The sequence below is a fragment of the Canis aureus genome, chromosome 21 (genome assembly GCF_053574225.1).
Source record: "Canis aureus isolate CA01 chromosome 21, VMU_Caureus_v.1.0, whole genome shotgun sequence".
NCBI classification, from domain to species: domain Eukaryota; kingdom Metazoa; phylum Chordata; class Mammalia; order Carnivora; family Canidae; genus Canis; species Canis aureus.
The window spans coordinates 43167838-43195067 of NC_135631.1; the positions used below are offsets into that span (position 1 = coordinate 43167838).

At 38.9% G+C, this 27230-nt stretch overlaps 2 protein-coding genes across 8 annotated transcripts in view; both read left to right on the forward strand.

Annotated features, from left to right (window-relative positions):
* Positions 1-8: 8 nt before the first annotated feature.
* On the forward strand, positions 9-16759 carry DUS4L (dihydrouridine synthase 4 like). Of its 5 annotated transcripts, none has more exons than XM_077864033.1 (8): positions 9-157; positions 445-544; positions 5266-5402; positions 9583-9704; positions 12781-12898; positions 13949-14071; positions 15189-15415; positions 16144-16759. In XM_077864033.1, exons 3-8 carry the CDS (start codon positions 5287-5289, stop codon positions 16389-16391), a joined length of 954 nt encoding a protein of 317 aa, XP_077720159.1. In that variant the 5' UTR covers positions 9-157; positions 445-544; positions 5266-5286; the 3' UTR covers positions 16392-16759. The 5 variants fall into 5 exon arrangements, with proteins under 5 accessions (XP_077720159.1, XP_077720161.1, XP_077720158.1 ...); XM_077864032.1 differs by having other exon boundaries at positions 52-214; XM_077864035.1 differs by lacking the exon at positions 445-544 and having other exon boundaries at positions 15-157.
* Positions 16760-18560: 1801 nt separating this feature from the next.
* Positions 18561-27230, forward strand: part of BCAP29 (B cell receptor associated protein 29) — a 52537-nt gene continuing 43867 nt past the window's right edge. The window contains exons 1-3 of one of the 3 annotated variants that reach the window (XM_077864037.1): positions 18561-18718; positions 19420-19527; positions 23074-23174. In XM_077864037.1, the coding sequence (XP_077720163.1) occupies positions 19436-19527; positions 23074-23174 (193 nt within the window). In that variant the 5' untranslated portion in view covers positions 18561-18718; positions 19420-19435. Of the gene's footprint in view, positions 18719-18901; positions 19039-19246; positions 19270-19419; positions 19528-23073; positions 23175-27230 lie in introns of those variants that run through there. The other 2 variants (XM_077864038.1, XM_077864039.1) reach the window with 2 other exon arrangements.

The following is a 27230-nucleotide window of genomic DNA, read 5'->3' on the forward strand; positions in this document are numbered from 1 at the left end:
TCCGCGGGCGCTGCCGCCGCCGCCGCGCGAATCTCGGGCTGGGAGCAGCGGCGCGGGGCCCGGAGCTGGCGCGCGCGGAGAGCCGAGGCGGCGGGCTTGGCGCCGTGTGCCGTCGTGCCCCCGGCCCAAGAGACGGCGGGCGCGGGAACCTGGCCGTGCAAGTATTCAACCCGGAACCGGGGCCTCCCGGCGGAGGCCGGACGCGAGAGCGGAGGTTTCTGGGAGCTCCGCGGGCACAGCCGGGGCCTCGGGCGCCGCGCGCCTTGGCTGGCCGCCCTGGGGTGGACGCTGGCGGGAGAGCTGGGGCAGGATGAGCGCGGAGGACGGAGTTGGGGGGAGCCGAAGGCTGGTGGACAAGGAGGACCGACCCGGGAAAGCCCAGCGGACTCAGCCTCTGCCCTCCCTTGACCTTGAGCTTTTTCCGCCTCTTCCTGTCTCTTTCAGCCGCGTGCTAGGGGTGATGCCAAACTTTTTTTTTTTTCCTCTTTCAAACGGACGGATTTTCCATGATCTCCAACTAACAGTATTGAAGCTGCCGAATCAAGTTAGTTCCCATGATCTTCTCCGCTAATGCATCTGCATTATTCACTGAGGTCCGCGCCCCCGAGATGCACACTGATAAGTTAACGGGTCAGCCACCCTGGTACGAGAAGGTTAAGCATCCCTGCACAAGGATCTGTAATATAGGGGATCCCTGGGTGGCTCAGCGGTTCGCGCCTGCCTTTGGCCCAGAGCGTGATCCTGGAGGCCCGGGATCGAGTCCCGCATCAGGCTCCCAACATGGAGCCTGCTTCTCCCTCTGCCTGGGTCTCTGCCTCTCTCTCTCTTCCTCTCTGTGTCTATCATGAATAAATAAATAAATAAAATCTTTTTTTAAAAAAAATCTGTAATATAACTTGCCCTATACACAGAGAACCAGTTTTTCCCAATTCCGAAGCCACATGGTTCCCTCGTTTCTGCTAATAGTATTTCAACAAGGTGCTATAATAGTACTTTGTGCATGTAATGCTCAAAACCAGTCCGGTGAGCGTGTGTCTTATGCTTTCCCTCGACTTTGTCTCAGGTTTTTCCCTAGTGTTTTTGGTCTCAATCACAGTCTGGCTAGAATTGTTGGTTCTGAATGAATCACGTGAATTGGCTCAGGGCAATGTGCTCAGACTCACACTAGAATTCATTATCCATAATACAATTTTTAAGAATTCTTTAATGTTAAAAAAAAAAAAAAAAAGAATTCTTTAATGTTGATGAATAATATCTTTGTTTTTTTGTTTTTAAGATTTTTATTTATTCATGAGAGACACAGAGGCAGAGACACAGGCAGAGGGAGAAGCAGGCTCCATGCAGGGAGCCCCACGTGGGACCTGATCCTGGGTCTTCAAGATCCCGCTGTGGGTTGCAGGCGGAGCTAAACTGCTGAGCCACCAGGGCTGCCCTGAATAATATCTTTGAATTATGGGTTCTTTTTTCTGTCCTTAGCTTTTACTTTGGGAAGGTTCTAGAAAAGTTGCGTAAAACTCATTCATTTAGTGAAGAGTTTTGAGCCCCAACCGTACACACCAGCATGAGTTTACAAATAAGACTCCATTCCTGTCATGTCCCAGTGGAGCTCATAAGGTAGAAACCCATGTAGACAAACAATGGTACCAGGTGCTTGGTAGTTTGGATTTGTTTTTCAAGCTTAACTACACATTGAAATCACCTGGAGAGCTTTAAAAAAAATTTAAAAAAAAACACTGATACCTGCATGGTAAGCCCGGAGATTCACACTTAATTGGTCTGGGGTATGGTTTGAGCATCCTGAGTCTTAAAAGCTCCCCAGATTATTCTAATGTAGAACCAAGATTGAAAACTACTGATTTATTCATTAAGCAAATACATATTGAGGGAGGCCTTTGTACCACGTACTGGAACTACAAGAATGAGTGGGAATGAAATTGTTCTTGCTGAAGTTCCTAATGACCTAGTTGCTATTAGATGCTTTTTGTTAGTCTTTTCCTTACTTAACTCTTCTGTGATGTTTAAGATGCTTATCCCCTCTTTCTTTGATACTCTCCCGTCTTCAGTCTTTGAATATCACTCTTCAGGTTTATTCTTCTCAGCTCCAGAATTCACATCACTGTCTCCTTTGCATTACTCTTTTTCTTTTAGTTGAATGTTGATGCTTCTAAGGATTTCTTGCCAGATACGGCATCTTTAAGTGCTTTGTCCATGTTCTTGATTTTTTTTCATTTCAACTTATTACCTAAAAGTTAAAGACCATCAGTCTCTATCTCTAGTTTTTTCCTGAGCATCATATCTGTATAAGCAGTTGTGAGACATCACCATCTGGAAATCTCATGAGCACCTCAAATTTAATGTGCCCAAATGTGAACTCCTGTTTCCCTGGTAAAACCTATTCCTCTTTATTTTCTGTCTCATAGATTGGACTTACACCCACCCATCCTCAAAAGCCAAAGCATGCACATCATCCTAGAATTCTCTCATACTATACAACATGCACTGTCCTGAAATTTAGCTGATTTCCACCAACTAAATATCTTGCCAGCTTATTTTTATTTCTAAATAGCTCCTAAGTGGGTTCTCATTTCTTATTCCTAGCGACCCAGGTCAGACACTCAGTATGCATCGGACTGGCTTACTACAATAGCCTCCTTTGATATTTTGCCAAAAGTCCTTTCCCCTTTCAGTAAAATTTTTCTAAATCAGAAATCCAGTCATATCATTTTCCCATTGAAATGTTTCATTTACACATATATAAGGAGAGACAGCCAATCCAAAACTACCTGCTATGTATGAAAGTATGTTATATGCACACGCATGTTGGGCACATATGAAACATCACCCACGGAGGTGGAAAAATGGTTAACCAAGGCCCTATAGTATAAAATTATTTAGATTTTATTCCAGGTTAGTATAAAGGTCCATGGTTATACAGGCCTTCTCCCTCTTCTAGTATGCTCAGATAACACAGGACTACTAATGGTTCATTCTTCAGGTTTATTTCATCATTTTCAAGCCTCTGGTTTTATATGTTGCTCCCTGTAACAGGACAGTAGGACAGCCCCCCATCTCCCACATATGTTAGCTAAAGCTTTCCCTCCTCTGCAGTTGATGTATTCCCTCATTTCTCTAGACACTTATTTCCACAACAGTTAAATTGTGTCTAAGTGCATGTATTAGAACTACCATGTTGTGTAAGTATGTCTAACTAATACATTTTTAAAGACAAGAAATGTATTTCCATCTGTATTCCCAACACATAGCAGGAACTTAATATTTGTTGTATGATTAAATACATGTCCATGCCCTCAAAAACTCAAGTGGATGTGTTATTATTATACTCCATAATAATGAAAAGTGCACATGGCGACAGGAGAACCTAGGGTGTAGTGAGTAAGTAAGATCATCTCTGGGATTCAGAGAAGACAGAATCAAGATGGGGGATGATTGCACACACTACGGCAATGCTCGAGATTTGATGAAAGGTACTGCTCGGTTGACACACTTGTGGGACATGGAGAAGTGGAGAGCAAGCTCCAGGTTTCTGACTAGAGTGTGTACGGATGGCATAGTTAGGATATGAAATGCCAGAGGGAAGATACAGGCTTGATTCATGAAAAGGAACTACCTTTCTGTTGCTTATGTTTTACTTATGTGGGCTTACATTGGTCTAATCATAAATTTTTACTTTAAAAAAGGAGGTAAGGGGTGCCTGGGTGTCTTAGTTAAGCATCCTACTCTTGATTTCACTCAGGTCCTTATCTCAGAGTCATGAGATTGAGCCCCGTATCGGGCTTTGTGCTCAGCACGGAGTCTGCTCATCCCTCTCCCTCTTCTCTTCTCCCATGCTCACTCACACTCTCTCAAACTCTTTAAAGTAAGTAAATAAAAATTATAAAGAGATAAAAGACTGAACATTGGTCAATAAAGCTAGCTTGTTTCAACTGTATACTACCTAAAGAAGTCGAAATTCTTGGCTTATATTTAGATTATAACTACTTTCTAGGTGAGCTAAACAAAAAAATTGCATGTTGAGCAATTAGACCTTCCTAAAGTTTGCCCATATCTGTTGCTAAGTTACTGAGGCCAAACATTGGAATATGGAAAGCGGCCAACCCTATGAAATGACAGCATTTTAAGTATAGCAAATTTAAAAACATTTAGGAACTACTTAATCACTTGTATCTGGATATAAAATTGATTTATTCAGGGACACCTAGGTGGCTCAGTGGTTGAGCATCTGCCTTCAGCTCAGGGTGTGATCCTGGGGTCCTGGGATGGAGTCCCACATCAGGCTCCTCACTGGCAGCCTGCTTCTCCATCTGCCTGTGCCCCTGCCTCTCTGTGTCTCTCATGCATAAATAAATAAAAATCATCTTTTTTAAAAAGTGATGTATTCAATTACATGATCATAATTAGAATTTTTGCTAGTTGATAGCACATTTAAATTTTTATTTTTTTTTTTTATTTTTTATTTTTTTTTTATGATAGGCACACAGTGAGAGAGAGAGAGAGGCGGAGAAGCAGGCTCCATGCACCGGGAGCCTGACGTGGGATTCGATCCTGGGTCTCCAGGATCGCGCCCTGGGCCAAAGGCAGGCGCCAAACCGCTGCGCCACCCAGGGATCCCACATTTAAATTTTTAAATAAAAGTTTGCCTTCTGATCCAGATACAAAGAATAGAAATTGTGAATAACAATAAACATTAAATAGACCAGTAAATCTTGGAAATGCTAACTACTTCAAGTTGTTCGATTAACCCCATTTAGCTTTCCTGTATACAACAAGGTATTTCAAGTGCCAGACATACACAGTCTTATACATTAAATTATTCAAATCAGATTCTCTGGTTTATCAATACCAAACAAAATAACATGGGAAATATTAAACATAATATGAAAAGCCGTGCTATGCTAAGAAAAAAACTTGTAGCTTTCCACATCTTGAGCATTTATTAATTTGAGCAGAAAATGTTACTTTAATGAGTTAAGTATAGAATTTGAATCTGTTAGTGTTTGACACGAACAAGCATAATTTGTACTGAATATATAAACGTGATGATTTCACAGTGTACTAAAAACTGTCAGTGACTTATAGAGATAGGATTCTGTAGTATCCTATTTGATACTGTGAAAAAAAGCTAAAAAGATTCCTGAGCCCACAAGCCTGACAAAAAAATACATATTCTTGGCAGTTGAAATTGTTAGAATGATGGGAATTCATCTAATGAAAGTAATTTTTCTCTATGCAAACTGTCTTTTTCAGATTTGAAGCAAATCTGTATTCATGAAGAGTGACTGCATACCAACCACAATATGTCAAGAAAGAAAAAAAGATCCAATAGAAATGCTTCATTCTGGGCAGCTGGTAAAAGTCTGTGCCCCAATGGTTCGATATTCAAAGTAAGTATTAGTAAATGGTTAATGAGCCAAGATGTGATTTCCTTTTTGTGCTCTGACCACCATATGGGATCATCAAACACCTAGTTTTGGGATTATGTCTAGGCTGGCATGCTCGTGTATGCCTGTTATGTGCATGGTCTTGAGTAAACAATTCACCCCTTCAAACTTCACTTTTTATATCCATAAAAAAAAAAGATATCTGCTTATAACTCCCACCTATAAAGATATAGTGGATATTAAATAAAAGGATATTAAGTAAATCTAAACATTCATGCACAGGTTTTTGTTTGAACATAAGTCTTCACATGTCTAGATAAAATCCCTACAACTACAATTGCTAGATCATGTGATAACTATATGTTTAGTTTTTTTAAGAAACTGCCAAATTTTCCAGAGTGTCTCTACTGTTTCACACTTCTACCAACAGAATATGAGGGATCTAGTTTCTCTTCATCTTCATCAATGTGTAATAATGTCATCTTTTAGTTTTAGCCATCTGATAGGTGTGGAGAGATATCTCATGATTTTAATATCCATTTCATAGCTAGCGATGTTGGAAATGTTTTCATATGTTAATTTGTCCCCTGTATATTGTTGGAAAAATATTTATTTATGTCTGTTGCCAATATTCTAATTAAATTATTTGCTTTTTTACTATTGAGTTGGTTTTTGAATTTTTTCAATTGTGGTAAAATATAGCTTAGACATTTTAAGCATTTGCAGTTCAATAATGTTAAGTGCATTCACATTGTTATACAGCCAATCTCTAAAACTCTTTGTTTTACAAAACTGAAACTCTACACCTATTAAACAATAGCTCCCCATTCCACCACCACCCCCCAATTCCTGTCAACCATCATTCTACTTTCTCACTCTTTGAACTTGACTACTCTAGGTATTCATATAAGTGAAATTATATAATAGTTGCTTTTTTGAAACTGACTTATTTCACTTAGCATTATAGCCTCGGGGTTCATCCATGTCATAGCATGTATCAGAATTTCCTTTATTTTAAAGGCTGAATGATATTCCATTTGTATGTATGTACTCCATTTTATTTATTGATTTATGGATGCTTGGGTTGCTTCTACATTTTGGCTATTTCAAATAATACTGCTATGAATATGGATATATAAATGTCTTTCAGTTCTTTGGGATATATGCCCAGCAGCAAGTGTTAGATCATATGACAATTCTATTTTTAATTTTTTTGAGGAATGTCCATATTGTTTTCCATTTTTATATTCCCACCAGCAAGCAGTATTACAAGAGTTCCAATTCCTCACCACCCTCACCAATACTTACTGTATTGTTTTTTCCATAGTCATCCCAGTGGATGTAAAGTGGTATCTCATTGTGCTTATTAGCTGTGTTTATATCTTTGAGGAAATGTCTACTCAAACCCTTTGCCCATTTTTGAATCAGGTTTTTGTTGTTGTTGAGTTTTTCTTTACTACTGAATTTTGAAAGTTCTCTATATATTCTAGATTATTCCTTTGTCAGATATGTGATTTGCAAATATATTCTCCCAGTATGTAGCATATTTTTTCATCTTCTTAACAAGGTCTTTGCAGAGCAAAACCTTTTTATTTAATGATAAAGTCTAATTTACCAAGTTTTCCTTTTGTAAATTGTGCTTTTGATGTCCCAAGTTTAAGAAAACTTGTGTAGCTCGTAATCCTGAAGTTTTTCTCCTTTTTTTTCCCAAAAAGTCTTATTTTTTTGTTTTACATCTAAGTCCATAATCAATTTTGAGTTCATCTTTGTATGAATGTGAGGTTTAGAGTTGAGGGGTGTTTTATTTGGGTTTGGTTTGGTTCTGCCTGTGGATGTCTAATTATTCCAGCACCATTTGTTGAAGACTCTCTTTCCAGTATGGAATTTCTTTTGCATCATTCTCAAAAATCATTTGGACATGTTTATGTAGCTCTTTATCTGCATTCCCTGTCCTGTTCTGTTGAGCTATGTGTCTATCTCCCAACCAATACTACACAATCCTGATTACTACACAATCCTGATAGCTATATAATAAGTATTTAATTAAATTAGGTAGACTAATTCCTCAAGCTTTATTTTTCTTTTTTTTCTTTATCTTTCTTTCTCAATATTGTTTTAGCTATTCTAGTTCCTTTGCCCTTCTAAATAATTTGTAATATGATTTTGTCTTTATCTACAAAATATCTTGCTGGAATTTCCAGAAGAATTGTATTAAATATGGGGAGAATTTAATTCCTTTCTATGTTGAGTCTCCCAACTCATGAACATAGATAGTATGTTTTTCCCATTTATTTAGATCTTTGATTTTTTTCATCATCATTATATATAGCTTTCAGCATATTAAGAGCTATACAAGTTTTGAAGACTTAACACCTGAGTATTTTTCTCTTTTTTTGGAGCGATTGTAAATGATATTATACTATTAATTTCAGTGTCCATGTATTCACAGTTATATACAGAAATAAAATTGATTTTTTAATGTTAATTTTGTATCCTGTAAACTTACTGAACTTCCTTATTGGAGGATTTTTAAAATAAATTCCTTGGAATTATTTATGTGATCATCTCATCTACATATAGGGACAGTTTTATTTCTTCCTTTCCATCATATGCCTTTTATTTCTTTTTCATACACTGACTAGAAGTTCCAGCACTATGTTAAATAAGAATGATGAGAGCAAGCATCTTTGCTTTGTCCTTGATCTAAAAGAAATATGTTCTGTTTTTCATCTTTATGTATATTAGCTATAGAAGTTTTTTGCAGATGCTTTTTATCAAGTGGAGAAAGTTTTCCCTCTTCCTATTTTCTTGAGTTTTTGGTTTTTTTAATCATGAATGAGTATTATTTTGTCAAATGCTTTTTCTATATTGATTGATACAATTACATGATGTTTCTTTTAGCTTTTTAACAGAGTAGATTCTATTGATTGATTCTGAATTTTGAACCTTCTGTTTTAACTTTTTTTTTTCTGCCATCACTATAGCAGGAGAGAAATGAGAAAGCACTACCCCACTACTAGGAGGTGAAAGTAAAAGTCCTGATTTCTTATTTGGTCTCCTTTGACACTCTGGGTGCAGGGGGAATGGCTCCTCATTACTGCTAACCTGGGGGCAAGCCATGAAGGGGATGGTCTGGTACCTGCTGGACTATATTGAAAGTCCTAGCCTTTCACCAAGCATCCTCTGATACTATTTAACAGTGGGAAGGGAGAAAGTATTAAAGTTACTGGCCAGCAAGTATTAAAGTCCCAGTTCCCTACCTGGCCTTCTCTGACGCCACTATGAAGGTGTGTCAGAAAAGTTTGTTATAGCCTTGGAAAGGTGGAAGTCTAAGCTCCCCACTCAACACATGCTTCTGGAGGTGGGGCCACAGTTTTGTCTCTGGTGTTTGGTTTGTAATTGTTCTGTCTTACTAGACTTCCCCTTTCCTAGTCCTTGGTCAGAGAGAGCTGACTTTTGTTGGGGCTCTTTTTGTCTCACTCATTGGTATTTGTGGCTTGCCAGCTTCTTTAGGGCCAAATCTAGGATATTTGAGGCAAAAAGGAAATCCAGGCAAAAACTCACCACTGTTGTTCCTCATATCCCAAGGTCACTAGCCTTTCTGTTTTCTTGTCTCCAACTTTCAGAGTTTTCTTATGTTTGTTTTATATAGTCACCAATGTTAAAAAAAAAATTCAACTGAGTAAGTTTGAAGATCTCACTGGCCTCATTAAGCAATTCAGAATCAGACAGCATCCCACCTAGCAAGTAAAGAGATGTTCCATGGATTTGTACAAAATGGGAGGTTTTTATAGGAAGGAAGGTAGAGCAAGAAGTTATTAGCAAAAGAAAAGGAAGATTGGTTCAGGCCAGGATATCTTTTGGTGGGGACAGGAACAACAGGAATTTTTTTATCCTGCAGGTTACCTTATTATTGCTGTTCAAGAAATTTCAGATTGACTTTAAAAGGTCACATTCCTGGGAAACTGTAATTAAGTCTTGGTTTGCAGTCATGGAGGTGGCAAATGACTCCAATTTGGGCTTGTTTTTTTCTTTTTTTAACAGCCAGAATAGGGAAAAGTATGTCTACTCTATCCTCTCAAAGGCAGGACTTTCCTCTAATAAATATTTAACAATTAAACTTGGAAGTACATATGATTGTGATGTTTTCTAAATGCCTAATTAAAGTTTTATATGCTCACAGGTTGGCTTTTAGAACATTAGTAAGAAAATATGGTTGTGATCTGTGCTATACACCAATGATAGTTGCTGCTGATTTTGTCAGATCAATAAAAGCCCGAGACAGTGAATTTACTACAAACCAAGGTATGTGAAACCCAGAGTTTGCTGACTTTGTAAAACTTAAAAACAAAAAACAAAAAACTGTCTAATCAGAAACAACACAATTCAGAGATTTTATTTTTAAATATTTTAGTTCTTTATGTTTGTAATAAGTTTTTAACATATGTTTTTATTAGTGCCATGTAAACTCTGGATGATATATCTAAGTGTGAGGTCAGCCTTCCTTGGGGCCCCATCCTCTCACCTGAGCTATTAGGTTCTTATCTCACTGCTTCCAGTCTTGCCCCATTCCAAACCATCCTACAAACAGCCCAAAGGAACCTTTCTAAATGTAAATTTGATCACATCTCTTCCCTGCCTCAAATCCTTCTTGGACAGCTCATGGCCTAAAGCAGTGGTTCTCAAGGGGTGATACGCCAGACCAGCAGCATCAGCATCATCTAGAAACTTGTTCTAAATGGCAATTTTCCAGCTCTGCCGCAGGCCCACTGAATCAAAAACTCTGGGTATATGGTCCAGCAATCTGTTTTTAAAAGCCCTCCAGGTGATTCTGAGTTTGCTAAAGATTGAGAACCAGTGGCCTAAAGAGTAAAATTCCAGTACCTGTCACTGTGCATGGCTGGCTCAGTCAGTAAACCATGTGACACTTGACCTCAGGGTGGAAAGTTCGAGCCCCAGGTTAGGTGAAGAGATTACTTAAAAAAAAAAATCCCAGTACCTATGAATAATATATGACATTCCTCATGATCCAGACTCTGAATATATCTTTTGCAGCTTTATCTTCCATTAGTTTCTCTCCATAGCCAACCAGCTTTATTCCTTTTTTTTTTTAAGATTTATTTATTTATTTTGAGAGAGAGAGAAAGTGTACTCGCACATATGAGTGGGTGAGGGGGCAGAGGGAAAGAATCTTTCAAGCAGACTTCCTGCTGGGCATAGAGCCTGTCACGAGGCTCCATCCCATGACCCATGAGATGACCTGAGCTAAAACCAAGAGTCAGAGGCCTAATCAACTGAGCTACCCAGGCATCTCCGCCCCAGCAACTTTATTCTGTAGCAATACTAATTTGTTTAAGTCCCTGAACATGCCCCATCCTCTCATACTTCTCTACCTGGAATGTCCTTTCCTCAGCCGTGCCTACACCCCAGATCCATGTCTCTCTGGCAAATGATACCACATGCTTCTTAATCCAGCTCTCAAAGTTTGTGGCCGGGGACTTTGCCTGATTGCCCTCCACTATTGTCCTCGCTCACAAGGTTTTCACTGGGCTTAATCCTGCTGTATTATAATTTCCTCTTTGTATGCCTGTCTGCTAGACTATGGGCTCCTTGAAGTCTGGAATTAACCTCTTACCGGTTCGTACCCTTAGCTTCTAGCCCTGTGTTGAAAATATATTAGACCAATAAATGGTTATTAAATTGAAATTCTGTAACTCCCTGTGTTATAATGGGAAAAAACATTTTATACCCTCAGGGAAAAGCATATTCTCCTATCTCATGTTAGTCCTATAAATCAGTGGATCGCCATAGAAATTTTGAATCAAAAAAATAAGTAAAAATAAATTAAAAAGAAAAAATAAAAAAATTCTGAATCAGTGGAAGTAGGACGATGCTCAGAAATCTGCATTTTGGCAAACACCCAGTGTATCTCATATAGATGGTCCTCAAAAGAACTTTAGGAAAATTAAAATACATCTGTCCAGAATTTATAACACTAACCCAAAGAAAGATGAGAAAAATATGTCCATTAAAACTTAAGAAATATCTGACACATGTGCTATATTAAAACTTAATTTTTTTTTTAAATTTTTTATTTATTTATGATAGTCACACAGAGAGAGAGAGAGAGAGGCAGAGACACATGCAGAGGGAGAAGCAGGCTCCACGCACCGGGAGCCCAATGTGGGATTCGATCCCGGGTCTCCAGGATCGCGCCCTGGGCCAAAGGCAGGCACCAAACCACTGGACCACCCAGGGATCCCTAAAACTTAAATTTATGTGTAAGAAAGGAGCACACATGTACTCAAAGACAAACCAAAACTTGGAGAAAATATTTATAGTTATAAAATATTTATAATTTACAATAGAGGAGCACCTGGGTGGCTCAGTCCGTTAAGCGCCTGACTTGGGCTCAGGTCATGATCCCAGGCTCCTGGGATTGAGCCCTGAGTGGGGCTCCCAGCTCAGTGGGGAGTCTGCTTGTCCCTCTGCTCCTCCTCCCACTAGTGCTCTCCCTTTCTCTATCTCTTTCAAATAAATAAAATATATAAAATATATATGTGTGTGTATGTATATATTTACAATAGATAGCAGAGCTAATTTTTATAAAGCTCTTTTATAAGAAAAATTTTAAAAATAATAACATAAAGAACAATTAAAAGAAGAGTAACATAGAAAAGTGGACAGAGAATATGGAGAGCAAACCCACAAATAAAAATACACTCTATTGGATATACAATGTTGAAAAAGTTGTGAGGAAACAAAAACTGTCATCTTTCTTTCTTTTGAAAGAAAACTGTGATGTCTATCAAAATGTTGGTTAGATGCCCATCCAGCAGTTACATTCCTGGGAATTTACCCTATGAATATACTCAGAGGAGCATGTGTGTAATAGTATTCTCATCGCAGCATTGTTTGCAAAAGCCACCCAAAAAAAAGTCTAAAAGTACACTGCATGGTCCATCCACTCAAAAGAATACACTACTAAAAAGAAAATAACATTGTAGTACAGCTCCCAGATATATCAAGGGGGAAAAAGCAGTAGGCATAGAAATGTACATAAAATGTTCATGTTTGTTTAAATTTTAAAGGTATACATAAAATTGTTCTGGAATACAATAAACTAATTCTCATCTTTGAAAATGAGATCTGTTCATCAAGAGTGTTACAGTTTTCATTTTATCAAATTTCATACTGTTTGAATTTGTACTAAATGTAAATTACTTTTAATTTTAAATATTTAAGATTAGTTTAATGCTATCTTGTTTAAATAGATACTTCTTAGGCTGAAAGTAATCATTATCCTGTACAAACATGAAGAGTTTCATGGTGTGTGTATGTGTTTCTATGAATTTTAATGTTGAGCTATTTATTTTATCAGGTGATTGCCCATTGATTGTTCAGTTTGCTGCTAATGATGCGAGACTTTTATCTGATGCTGCTCGTATTGTCTGTCCTTATGCGAATGGCATAGACATTAACTGCGGTTGCCCTCAGAGGTAAAGCTCAAAGAAGTTGGAAGAATTTTCAGAAAAATTAGAAAAAACTATGTGAACATGGTAAACTATTTCTCCAGTTTTCCAAGAATTAAAAAGTAAAGAAGATAGAGTTAAAGCACTTGGGCTCCAAATAAGAAGCAGGAAAAAATAAGGAAATATTATGTAGGGAAATATATGCAAAGGTATTTTCTGATGGCTAAAACAATCCATAGATCACTTGATAAGTGTTTTGTCTCACTTTACCACATTTTTTTATATGTGGATCTGCCTTGATCCTCATCCATAAGTGGTTATGGAAGACTTGAACATTTATAGCAGTCCCTAAAATGAATTTTTACTGCCATGTCAGATAAGAAACTGTGATTCTATGATTTGAGAAATTGACACTTGTTTTCTCCTAAGTTCTCTGTAAGAATACCTCCTTATAGTTACCCTTTCTTTGTACCACAGTTACTTGGTTGAGTCTAAGTAAATGGGTATTGATAGGATGCTTAATTTGATAATAATATCCCTACCTTCCTAGCATTGTGTTAGATTATCTGTCAATAATACAAAATGTGTTCAAAGAATAAAATCAAGGTTTTAAGTGCATCATAATCCAAGCAGATTAGACATATTTGTATACTCATTAGGAGAGTTAAATAAGCTGTTTAGTGGTCTTGGAATGCTGTAAGCCAAAAATATCTTTCTACTATTAAGATTAATAAAACATCTTGTTATGTACAATAAACATCAAATTTGGAATTTTAAAAATCTGAAGTAATTGCAATTAACTACAAATACCTAAGTCTGTTTTGGTTGAATGAATTTTAATTTAATTTTCTCACTTGCCAATGAAAGCCATTTCTCCTAAGTACTTTTTGATCTGGGAACATATTTTCCTTATCTCATATTGATCCACATTAAAATGTTGGATCTGTGAATTATAAAAGTCTGATTCCATTCCAGGTCGCTAAGATAGATAAATAGATGCACTTACAGAGCTTTTAAAATTGTATCTTCTATTCTGACTAATTACAATTCATTTGTTGTTGTGTCTGCTTTATAAAGGTGGGCAATGGCAGAAGGTTATGGAGCTTGCTTAATAAACAAGCCAGAGCTTGTTCGAGATATGGTGAAACAAGTAAGAAATCAAGTGGAAAATCCCAGATTTTCAGTATCTATTAAAATAAGGTAAAGAAAATATTTTAATCTACTGACACAATTTTCCACTACTTAGGAAATAAAATAATATTCCTTTTGTCTAAGAGTGTGGAAGTATCCATCTTTAATAAATTGGTAGCTAGTATATAGAAATGTTGAAACAAGACATTTAGTAAATGACTGTGTACCATATAATTTTTATTTATAAAAATAACAGAACGACTTCATTTTTGTATTTTTAATAGAAATTAAAACATCCCTTTATTATTAAAAACTTTCCCTCAAAAGAAACCCTCAGTTTTTTTCATGGACTGCTTAATTAATAATGCTGCGAGGGGCACCTGGGTGGCTCAGCCATTTAAGCTTCTAACTCTTGATTGTAGCTCAGGTCTTGATCTCAGAATCATGAGTTCAAGCCTCACATTGGGCTCCATGCTGGGTCTGGAGTCTACTTTAAAATAATAATAATAATGAGAAACATTCCTGGTACCAAGAGTAGAGTAATATTTGCAATCAAATTTCACAATGAAAAGAAAATAAACCTGGAATAGGTTTTTGGGTGACAGGTTAAAAACACATTTCATAATATATTATCCTACTCATGGATTGGGGGATACATAGCAGGTATTAGGATACCATTTTTCCATCCCTCTATGACAGTACTTGATGAGTTTTTCAGTTATCAAAGCCAAAAGGGTGAAGCATTAGGTAAGGTAAAATTTGTCATCCTATTTTTGCCATTAGTGAAATAGCTAAATTTAAAGTCTTAAATGGGAACTGATCTCAACAAAACCTTTCTTCTAGTGGCATGTAGTGATAATATAGCAAAGCTAACTGAATAATGTATCAGATGAAATATTATTTTATTTAGCTATTAATTTTAGCATTAAAAGTTGCATGTGGTGGGATCCCTGGGTGGCGCAGCGGTTTGGCGCCTGCCTTTGGCCCAGGGCGCGATCCTGGAGACCCGGGATCGAGTCCCACGTCAGGCTCCTGGTGCATGGAGCCTGCTTCTCCCTCTGCTTGTGTCTCTGCCTCTCTCTCTCTCTCTCTCTCTCTCTCTCCATGTGACTATCATAAATAAATAAAAATTAAAAAAAAAAAAAAGTTGCATGTGGTGAATAGACATGTAATTTTGAAATGACAGGATCCATGATGACCTTACAAGAACTATAGATCTTTGTCGAAAGGCTGAGGCAACAGGAGTTTCTTGGATTACAGTCCATGGAAGAACTGTTGAAGAAAGACATCAGCCAGTTCACTATGAGGCCATTAAAATAATTAAGGAAAACATGTCTATACCTGTAATTGCTAACGGAGACATCAGAAGCTTAAAAGAAGCAGAAAATGTGTGGCATATTACTGGGACAGATGGTAAGAAAGAAGTACTTGAGTTTGATTTTAATTAGCCAAAAAAAAAAAAAAAATGGGAATAGGAGAGTGATATTAAAGTGATTTTTCATTATTTGTCTCTAAAATGGAGCCATATTTTTCTGTTGTACTGATTTAAGCTAAACAGTTCATTAAAATTATGTTAACTCTTTTACATATAGGCAGTATATTGTTTTAATTGGGATAAATTAAGTCAGTTACTTTCTGCCACCATCATATCCAGTGAATGACCAGTTAAGAAGGCTATCTTCCAGATAGCCTATTTGTGAAATAGAGATGAGAATTAGTGAACACAAAGTGGTCCTAGAAGTCAAAGGAGCTACATACTCTTGTGGTTTTATTACTCCCTTGGATTATTGGTGCACCAAAATCTGTGATAACTATTGCTAGATGGGACAATGTGGATAAACTTAACTTTAAGCAAACCCAATTTATGACAGTCTGGATTAACCGTTAAAAAAATCCCCAGAGACTAATTGTTTAATATAGACATCTTAAAAAAAAATGTTTTTAATTCTTGTAAGTACATTTAAATATTCTTAGTTTACAAATGTAGCAAATTGTTTTGTAATTGAGTTATACTAATATGTGGGTATTGTGAAACCTTATACTACTACTTATTTTTCAATATTGTCAGTTTGTTTCAAGTGTGACCTCATAACCTGTGAGTTCTTAATGTGTGAACAAATGTGATATGCTTTATTTTATAGGTGTGATGGTTGCAAGAGGACTCTTAGCAAACCCTGCCATGTTTGCTGGCTATAACGAAACCCCGCTGCAGTGCATCTGGGACTGGATTGACATTGCTCTTGAACTTGGAACTCCTTATATGTGTTTCCATCAACATTTAATGTACATGATGGAAAAAATAACTTCAAGGCAGGAAAAAAGAGTGTTTAATGCTTTGTCAAGCACATCAGCAGTTTTAGATTACCTTACAGACCATTATGGGATTTGACTGGACTTCCTAAAGTATTTTAATATTTACTTCACTTTATATCTACAGTGAAACCACCCAAGGTCACATTTTGGTTTTTACTTTAAGTCAGTGTCTCTCCCCCATAAGCATAAAAACAGTGCCCTGAGAACATTTTAAAAAGTTAGTCCTAGACCCCATCCTCAGAGATTCTGATTCAGTACATCTGTAGGATGGAAACAAAATTTAGTTGTAAAGAAGACCCCAGGTAGAGCAAACATCCTGGTCACTCTACCAAACATTGACAAAATATTGTTTTGAATCCTATTATGGATTTAAAAAAAAAAAAATTTCCTAAAGGAATTGTGTTTTTAACATTTTTAAATAAATTTTTTATTTTAATACTAAAAGTATGAGTCTAATAGTATTTATAAGTCAACATGAAGCATGTTTGAAAATAAGTGCAAAGTGACAGAACAAATGCCAACTTCTACATAAAATGAAAAGGAACAAGAATTCTGTATAAAGTTACTTTCAGGACTTAGATTAAAAATTCAAATTGGAAAATCAAACTGGTACTTCCTAATTCATGAATGACACTTCCAGGTATGTGTTTTAAATTCTATGTAACTTATTTAAATTGTTTTAAATTGTATGAGTTTAAATATCTGTGATATTTTCTATGATTTAAAATTAATAAGATCCATGAAACTCTAAATGATGTTAACTTTGTTACATTTCAAGTCTTCTAGATCCTTAGAAGATTGAGATCTTGCTTGGTAAATACACTTGTACCTAAAATGACAAAAATTAATTTTAGTCTCCCACATTTTATATATAAAAAATTTGGTAGCCAATCTGGAGCTGATTATATATTTGAAATATTTCTTAGAGAATTTTAATTTAAAAACCTAATTTTCATATGCTGTTTTTAGTGATTTATTTATTTTTTGAAGATTTTATTTATTTATTCATGAGAGACGGAGAGAGAGAGAGAGGCAGAGACACAGGCAGAGGGAGAAGCAGGCTCCATGCAAGGAGCTGGGCATGGGACTCGATCCCAGGACCCCAGGATCACGCCCTGAACCAAAGGCAAGTGCTAAACTGCTGAGCCACCCAGGGATCCCCGTGATTTATTTATTTATGATGTTATTTTTACACTTCCCAGCAGTTGATAATAATTTTTTTGATAATTTTAATTTTATAGTTCCATGGTCTGGGAGTGTTACTAAGAGAATTTTGTTGTTGGTGAATGTGCCACTGCAGGAATTCAGTATCTCAGTTATTTTTTTTTTTTTTAAAGATTTTATTTATTTATTCATGATAGTCACAGAGAGAGAGAGAGAGAGGCAGAGACACAGGCAGAGGGAGAAGCAGGCTCCATGCACCGGGAGCCCGACGTGGGATTCGATCCCGGGTCTCCAGGATCGCGCCCCGGGCCAAAGGCAGGCGCCAAACCGCTGCGCCACCCAGGGATCCCAGTATCTCAGTTATTAAAACCGTTTCATAATTAAGATACTGGCCTATATTACCAACATGAAATCTTTATAAGGAAACGGTTATCTAAAACTGCTTAATTCAAGCCTGGGTAGCTCAGTGGGTTAAATATCTGCCTTCCGCTCAGGTCCTGATCCCAGAGTCCTAGGATGGAGCCCCATATCCAGCTCCATGCTCAGTGGAGAGCCTGCTTCTTCCTCTCCCCTGCCCCCACTCATGCTCTCTCTGGGGCTTGCTCTTTCTCTCAAATAAATAAAATCTTTAAAAAAAAAAAAAACCTTCATAGTTAATTCATAGTCTTTTTCCTCTCTTTTCTGTGTGATCAAGTATATCTGTGATGATAAGAAAAAGCACCCACTTAAATGTATTTTTATTACTCTATAATCATATCTTTACTTACATCATTTAATATTCCCAAAATAATTCTGCCCAGGAGGATAATACCGTCATTTGTATTTCTGAGACCTTGTCAATAATGAAACAATAATTAAGTATATTCACGCAATTCGACAACCTGGACAATAGTAACTGAAGGAATGCGCCCACCCACGGTTTGCTCCCTCTCCGTCCCTAAACGTCTCCCTGGGGAGAACTCTCTTCCCAGCCTGCGGACAAGAGCAGGAAAATAGGTTTTGAAGCTGCGTAAGCGTCCGCGTCCTCAGGACAGAACGCTGCGCCCCTGCCTCGCGGCCCTGCCGTTGAAGTCAGCGCGGCTCGGAGCGGGAGCCGCTTCCACCCCAGAAGGCCGGGCAGGGACGGCCGGGACCCGCGCCCCTCCCACCCGCACCACACGCGATCAGAGCTTAAGGTCGGCTCCCGGGAGCAGTCGGCCGCGGAGCCCCAGCACCCGGGAAGTCCGAGCCGCCCTCCAGGTCCACAGCTAGGAAATCACTACGGCCAGTCCCCGCGCCGCCGGCCACCTCGGCGGGCGCGGGCCCGGCGGTTCCGGGCAGGGAGCTGGGAGCTGGGAGCGGGGCCGGCGGGGCCGGCGGGGCCGGGGGCGGGGCGCACCCTGGCCCGCCCCCCTGCGCCCTTGCCGCACCTGCCCGCCTCCCCCCGCCCCCCTCCCCGCTGCATCCTTGCCCCCTCCCCCCGCACCCCTGTCCCCTCCCCGCCCCCCCGCCGCGGCGTCTGACGTCCCGCGCGTCGGCCGCGCGGAGCTGCGCCTGGAGCCAGGCGGGCGGCAGGCGGGGTAAGGCCGGCGGGGCGCCGGGAGCCACGGCCTCGCGGCGGGGAGGGCTCCGGGCCGCGCGGGGTCGCGGGGTCGCGCCGCTCCCTGCGCGGTTGGGCCTCGGGCGCCGGCCGGAGCCGCGGCGCGTTCGCGGAGCGGGGGCCCCTGGGCGCGGGCGGCCGCGGGGGGGCGTTAGGGGCCGGCGGCGCCAGGGCGGCGGGAGCTCGCGGGCCGCGACGCGCAGGCCGCCGGGTCGGCTCTGCGGGGTCCCCGCGGAGGGGAGAGGAGGGGAGAGGAGGGGAGGGGAGGGGCCGGCGGCCGCGGGCGGGCTCGTCCCCCGGGCCCCCGCCCAGCCCCGGTTCTCGCGCGGCGGCAAAGTAAACTAAGTGTTTCTTTATCTAGGTGTGAGGAGAAAGAAATGACGCTGCAGTGGGTGGCAGTCGCAACCTTTCTTTATGCTGAAATAGGACTTATTTTAATCTTCTGTCTGCCTTTTATTCCTCCTCAGAGGTAGGCAACCCCCACGTGGCTCGGGGAGGTGTGCGTGCCCGCGAGCGCTGCCCCCTAGCGCCGCCCCCTGGCCGGCTGCCCCGCGGCGCCCGCGGCCTGGGGACGGGCCCGACGCCTCGGAGTTCCGGACGCTGCGTGTTTGAAGGTGCTCTGGAAACTCACAGTTTCAGGGACTGTCTACTACTACTAAAGGATCACTGGATATAAAACTTCCTATTATACGTACAAACGCATTAACGTGGTTTCCCCTCCCTCCTGGAAGGAGGCCCCAGGTCTTCTGGGTTCTGTTGATTACAGAGACGGTAAAGCAGTGGTTCTCCTTTTTTTTTTTTTTTTTTCTTTCTTTTTGGTTCTGCTTTTACTATCTGTTGTCATCAGACGTGTTGATTACCCGGAATTGGAAAAGGAAACTAAAAAAAGGGGGAAATGGATAAAGGATGTTAACCGCACGCCCCGGTGCAGAAATGTTTCACTGAGGCAGTGGAACAACAATGTAGAAAGTGAAGCCAGTAAATTATTCTCAGTGTTGTTCTTATGTAACCCAGAGATGGTTGCGTTAATGTCTAATGCCAATTTTACGAATTAACTAATTTTAATTTTACTAATTTAACTAATTAATACCCCTCCCCCCTCCCCCACACACAGTGAATATATGCTGAAAACGCTGAGTATGGAAAGTGATCAGCACCACAACCATACATTACCATGAATTCCTTAGTAAAGGCCTTCAAAGGTTTTTGGGTGTTTTTTTTTTAGATTTTATTTATTTATGATAGACATAGAGAGGCAGAGACACAAGCAGAGGGAGAAGCAGGCTCCATGCAGGGAGCCCGACGTGGGACTCGATTCCCGGTCTCCAGAGTCAGGCCCTGGGCCGAAGGCAGCGCCAATCCTCTGAGCCACCCGGGCTGCCCTTTCAAAGGTCTTTAAGTACAGTCCTCAGTATTTACATTGAAGCATTGGCTCACTTTCCCCCTGTACTATCCTCCTATGGCTCAATTTGGGGGCCGTGGGGGGTGGGGCGGGTGGTTAGTATAGTGGACACACGATGTTGCATGAGTTTCAGATGTATAAGTTCCTGATTCAGCTTCTCTGTAGTTATGCTGTGCTCACCACAAGTGTAGCTGCCATTTCTGGGGAGTTCAGTTTTAGATATAGAAAGTTGATAGTAGGAATGGTGAAATACACTTTTAATAAAACTTTTGCAACACCTTTGTTTATTATGCCCATGGCGTAAGAGAAAATTTCTCATAAATGAGATCCCATGAGGAAGAGACTCAATGAAAGTTTTTACTCTGGCTCAGGGTCCAGGCGATCTTTAATCTCTGAAGTTGCTTCTTAACCTGCCTAGATTACTACTCATTTCTGTCCTTGTCTAACAGCTTTGCCATCACTTTTTTCTTCCTTACTGAAAAAAAAAAAAAAAATTGAATCATACTACAAGGAGCATTAGAGATCATTTTATCCAACCCACTCATTCAATAGGGAAAATAGTCTAAGGTCATCTAGCTCATCCATGGCAGACTCCAGACAGGTAACTGGCTTTGAGGTGCTTTTTCTACTCTAATGAGCATCCTGTTCATTTGTTTCAAATTTGTTTAATACCCTGTTTGCTTTCTGATAGTAGTTGCAACAAGAGACTCCTATATTCAAGAGAAGGAAAGATATAAATATCTATTTTATAAACATCTGACTTATAAATAAGGCTTAAGAATTTGCAAATATGTATATATATTTTGTAGATTTTGGATCTTTTTCTTCCTGCCAAATATAATTTTTCACTATACAATTCAAGAAGCTCTTTAATAGATGTGTATATAAGTACCCCGATTATATACATGCTCATGTATGAATACACATAAGAAAATATGGGATGTATGCACACAGTTCATTTAAAATATGTCCTTATGTTTATATCCACATCTTTTTATCTTTTATACTATGTATTACCATACTTGTCAAAGAAAAGGCTTCAATCTTTATTTAATTTGGCCATTATTTACTCCTATAACACAATAATGTAAAGATGCATAGTTAGAAGTCAGGCTGCCTGGATGTATGTCCTAACTGCATGACCTTGGGCAAATTATTTACCATCTCTGGACATTTTCCCCATTTGTAAAATAGAGGTAATACTAGTACCCACCTCATACAGTGGTTGTGGTAATTAAATGAGCTAAAATACGTAAAAGTGCTTAGAACCGTAGTATAGAAATGGCTCAATATAACAACTATTATCATTTCTTCCTTTGAACTGAGTATTACTAGAAACTGCTAGTTGTTCCCTGTAGGAAGTCTCTTGTGTGTTCCCTTTTACACTGACCCTTGACATGTGAATTTGCATTGGGACTTAGATGAGGGTATTACCACTTATGTTTTCTATCTAAAAACACAAAATTTTTGTGATGAAAAAATTGAATAGCATCTCTGGAATTGGAAGCATAGAGGCAAAAGAACCTCATTCATCTACATCAATCTCCCTCTCCTCACCAACTTCAAGTTATTACTTGGGGTTGTTTTCCAAACTTAATAATTTGTCACAATCTTAAAGTAAAACTTTTCTTTTGAAATTGTGTTTGAAGTTAATTTAGGTGCTTTGGACTCCATAAATCTGTTATTCATTTAAAATGCCCTTGTACTAGGGCGCCTGGTGGCTCAGTCCAACCCTTCATTTCGGCTCAGGCCAGGATCTCAGGGTCTTTAGATTGAGCCTGGGCATGGATCCTACTTGAGATTGTCTCCTCCATCTGCCCCTCCTGCTCACATGCACATGCTCTCTAAAAAAAATAAGTAAAATAAAATGAAATACCATTGTACAAAGTTTGTTACCTTTCCAATTGTATGGTGGATTGTTTTGTCATTCTTTGTTATTTATAATCCATGCTTTCTTACCTCTGTGTCTTTATACTCCTTAATCTGTCTAAACTATCTTTTTCCCCATTTCGTTTCCTCTATGTTCACACTTTGATATGGGTGGCAATTACATGAGTATATGCATACATAAAAATTCATCAATCTATTTAAGATCTTTATGTATGTAATGTCCCAATGATATTTATCTGCGGTAAAGATGGAAAAATTATTTTACTTGGGGTAAATGTTAGAGGTGTGTTATGTAAAAATAAATAGTGCACAGTTAGACCCCCTACACCTGAAATGTTGCTGATTATTAGGCCAGTAGAAGTCTTTGTTATTTCTGTGTTATTACACTGATTAGCAAAAAGATATAAAGTGAGAACTTCTATCAGCAATATAACATATTATTATAAGAATTCACACATATTTACTTTAAAAGTGATTTTTGCTATAGAATGTTTAAGCCAACAGACAGAAGATATCAGAATTATCACTAAACTTGGAAGAGTTGTTCTTGATTTCATGAGATATTATGTCATATCAGAAAATTACCATTTCTCTGATATGACATAAAAATTAAATTTCTGTAATTTTTTTCATTCACTTAACCCAAATGTTAATTGGATATTTGCAATGCATTTCAAAATCTTTTGATTTTTTTACAGCTAATGTAATTGTATTATTTTACAGATGGCAGAAGATTTTTTCATTTAATGTCTGGGGTAAAATTGCAACTTTCTGGAACAAGGCTTTCCTTACTATTATAATCCTATTGATTGTTCTATTTCTAGGTAAGTACTGGATTTCCCTTTTCATTAGGCTTAACTCTATGGTGTTTTTATTAATGAATTCACTGGGTTTTTAATTAACTAAGTTGATGCCATCCTGGGATAAGTACCATATATGCCACTGTTTTATGAGAAAATGTTTCCCATGTTCCATACCACCATCCTCTGAAATGAATTTCTTTTTATAAAACTGTGAACAGCTGGTGCAAGAAGGTATGAGGAAGGTATGATTGTGTCAGGATGTGAATGTGTTCATGCCTCATATCAAAATGTCAATATTTGTCTTGTGGTATGCTATTGTTATCAAGTATATCTCCAGCCATAAGAAGTAACACTAACCAAGTTAATCACAATAAGAAAAATGAGTCCCAACTCTGCCACCAGCTAAACTAAATGCCTTTTGAGTTTGGTTTACCCATTTGCAAAACAAAGGGAGAAAACTGGACTGGAAAAAGGAAAGGCAAACATTTCTGTAGCTCCTACTGGCTAAACTATGGTGATCCCTTTTTTTTTTTTTTTTTTTTAATTTTTTTTTTTAAGTAATCTGTACTACACCCAACGTGGGGCTCAGACTCGTGACCCCAAGATGAAGAGTCACTACTACTACTACTGACTGAGCCAGCCAGGCACCCCTGTAATATTGTGATTTTTTTTTTTTATTGTGATCTTTTAACTCTAAAATTATCACAAGACTTTCTACTGAAAAACTGACACAAATCCAAAGAAAGAAGGAAAAATTAGTCCAAAGTTTTTTTGGTTACATATATCAGAAACCAACTGAAGTTCACTTGAGCAAGAAAGGGGAACTTATAATAAAATACAGAATTGTTTTAGAGCAGCTCAGGGAAGGAAGGAAGCCAAATTCCAGGGAGGGACTATTCCTAGGAACTGATGTGTTGTTTTCTCATCCTTGAATTACTCCATAGGTCTACTTCATTCTTCCTTATCTCTCTGGAACCTGATACTCTTTTCTCAAGGCAGAAAGTGGGCACCAAATAACTGCCAAATATCATTACTCCAGCCACATATATGCAACGGTCAATTAGCCATTTCTGAATCCCAGTTCCAATGATAAGTGAGCCAGCTAGTGCCAGGTATACAATCGTTGGTAAGCTATGGCCAGGGGTAGGAGTCACAAAGCAGAACCATGACCACTGGCTAGGCCAAGTGGGTAATTAATTTTCAGAGATGAGGGACATCATGGATGTTAATGCAGGGAGCTTTGACCTTGGATGGTAAAGGAAGGCAAGTAGGTACCAACTCTTTAAGCTTCAGTGTTTCCATCTCAGAATAGGGAAATCACACCTACTTCACTGAGGTATTGAAAGATTTATTTTTTTTTTTAAGTTTTATTTATTTATTCATGAGAGACACAGAGAGGCAGAGACACAGGCAGAGGGAGAAGCAGGCTCCATGCAGAGAGCCCGACGCAGGACTTGATCCTGGGTCTCCAGGATCACACCCTGGGCTGAAGGCGGCACTAAACCGCTAAGCCACCCATGCTGCCCAGGTGTTGGAAGATTTAAATGTAGTACTGAATGTACACAGTCTAGTGTTCTTGTCCGCCAGAATGTTGATGGTGGAAATTATGTAAAACTAGTAGATTACTCAAGTTCCATTTGTATTTTCCTTTTAAATTTATTTCATTTTTCTTGATGGTTGTTTCTCTAATAAGGTAATCATGACAAGGTGCTAATGTTCCTAGAGCCATTACTAACTGAATGTGTGTGCATGTGTGTGTTTTAAGGGGTGGGAATAGGCAGAAAGGAAGCAGGAAACCCAGAAATGTGTTTAGTGTCAGCAGAAATGCATCTTAGGAACTTGAAAGGTTACACAAGTGATCCAAAAAATAGGCTGTCTTCAGATGGTTTCTAGAAAATTGACTATACATCACACCCTGCCCATATGGTTGCCCTGGTTTCATTTTTCAGACATAGTTTTCCTGCTTTTAGACAGGTGATTTTATTCTCCAGGTAGGTTTGTATGATCATTTACATTTATAAACTTCTTTCATATTACGGATTAATCTTCTGCATTTCTGCATAATGAATCCAGAAATATTATTTTTATTTAAAAGCCAAAGAAGCAAAAAAAATAAAAATAAAAAAAATAAAAAAATAAAAGCCAAAGAAGCTAAATAGCAAGCATAATGATCCTTCATACTACTATACGGTTTCTCTGGCCTATAAATACTATTTTGTGTGAGATTTTTTTAGTTGTTTTCTAGAGGTTGGTATGCTCTTACTACATTATTGTGGCATTCTGAGAAATGTCAAAGAGGAAATAGCCATTAAGATCAAGAAAACGTTTTAAAGATAATTTAAAAGACCAGAGCACCTGTGTGGCTCAGTCTGTTAAGCATCTGACTTAGGCCCAGGTCATAATCTCAGGGTCCTGGGATAGAGCTCTGTGTCAGGTTTTGCACGCCCCCGTCCCTCCCCCTGCTTGTGCTTGCTCTTGTCTCAAATAAAATCTTTTTTTATTTTTATTTTTTTTAAGATTTTATTTATTAATTAATGAGAGACACAGGCAGAGGGAGGAGAAACAGGCTGCATGCAGGACCCCGATGAGGGACTCAATCCCGGAACCCCGGGATCACGTCCTGAGCCAAAGGCAGATGCTCAACTGCTGAGCCACCCAGGCATCCCAATAAAATCTTTTTTTTTTTAATAAAAAAGAATTTTATAGGGCAGCCCCGGTGGCGCAGTGGTTTAGCGCCGCCTGCGGCCCAGGGCGTGATCCTGGAGACCCTGGATCGAGTCCCACATCAGGCTCTCGGTATGATGCCTGCTTCTCCCTCTGCCTGTGTCTCTGCCTCTCTCTCTCTGACTCTATGAATAAATAAATAAAATCTTTAAAAAAAAAAGACTTTAAAAAAAAAAGACTTTTATATACCTCTATACAAATAAATTTGAATACCTAGATGAAATGGATAATTTTGTAGAGAACTATAACTTATCAGATGAATTCTAGTAAATATAGAAAATTTAAGCATACCAGTTTTCCATTTCCATTTAAGCATACCAGTTTTCCATTGAAGAATTACAGAAAGTTTTTTTAAAGCTATCCCATTCAGAAAGAATAAAACCAAATAGTTTTTCTTTTCTTTTTTTTAAGATTTTATTTATTTATTTGTGACAGAGAGAGAGAGAGAGAGAGAGAGGCAGAGACACAGGCAGAGGGAGAAGCAGGCTCCATGCAGGGAGCCCGACGTGGGACTCGATCCCAGGTCTCCAGGATCATACTCCAGGCTGAAGGCGGCACCAAACCGCTGAGCTACCCAGGCTGCCCCCAAATAGTTTTTCAAGAAATTCTACCTCTCTCAAAACATAGAGATTACTAATGCTGCTTAAACTGTTCTGGAATTTAAAGAAAGAAAACTTTAAATTTTAAGAAGCTAGAAAAGTAAACTCTCTAATTGAAAATAAACCAAAACAGGGGATCCCTGGGTGGCTCAGTGGTTAGCACCTGCCTTTAGCCCAGGGCGTGATCCTGGAGACCCAGGATCGAGTCCCGCGTCGGGATCCCTGCATGGAGCCTGCTTCTCCCTCTGCCTGTGTCTCTGCCTCTCTCTCTCTCCCTCTCTTTTTGTATCTCATGAATAAATAAATAAAATCCTTAAAAAAAAAGAAGGAGAAACCAAAACATATTAAACCAAATACTATATAAGACTGGCAACATACAACAAAGAGAAAAAAACGTTCATAGCAGCATTAGTCATGATAGCCAAAAGATAAAAACAGTCCAAATGTCCTCAGAAACCAAATGTGCTATATCTTTTTTGTTTGTTTTTGTTTTGCAAATGTGGTAGATCTGTACAATGGAATATTATTCAGCCATAAAAAACAATGGCATACTGCTACAAAGTACAACACAGATGAACCTGGAAAACATTATGCTAAGTAAAGGAAACCAGACACACAAAAAAACACGTAGCAAATGATTGCTTTTGTATAGAATGTCCAGAATAGGCAAATCCATGGACAGAGAAAGTAGATTGGTGATTGTTGGGAGATGGGGCAAGAAGGGTGGAATGGTTATGGGGTTTTCCAAGGGGTT

What these genes read in the sequence shown, in the direction of transcription:
- DUS4L (XM_077864033.1), top strand. Translation starts at nt 5,287, where the DNA reads ATGAAGAGTGACTGCATACCAACCACAATATGTCAAGAAAGAAAAAAA. An exon ending in CCAATGGTTCGATATTCAAA is followed by an intron (nt 5,403 to 9,582) that starts GTAAGTATTAGT and finishes ATATGCTCACAG; the next exon opens with GTTGGCTTTTAGAACATTAG. An exon ending in AACTGCGGTTGCCCTCAGAG is followed by an intron (nt 12,899 to 13,948) that starts GTAAAGCTCAAA and finishes TGCTTTATAAAG; the next exon opens with GTGGGCAATGGCAGAAGGTT.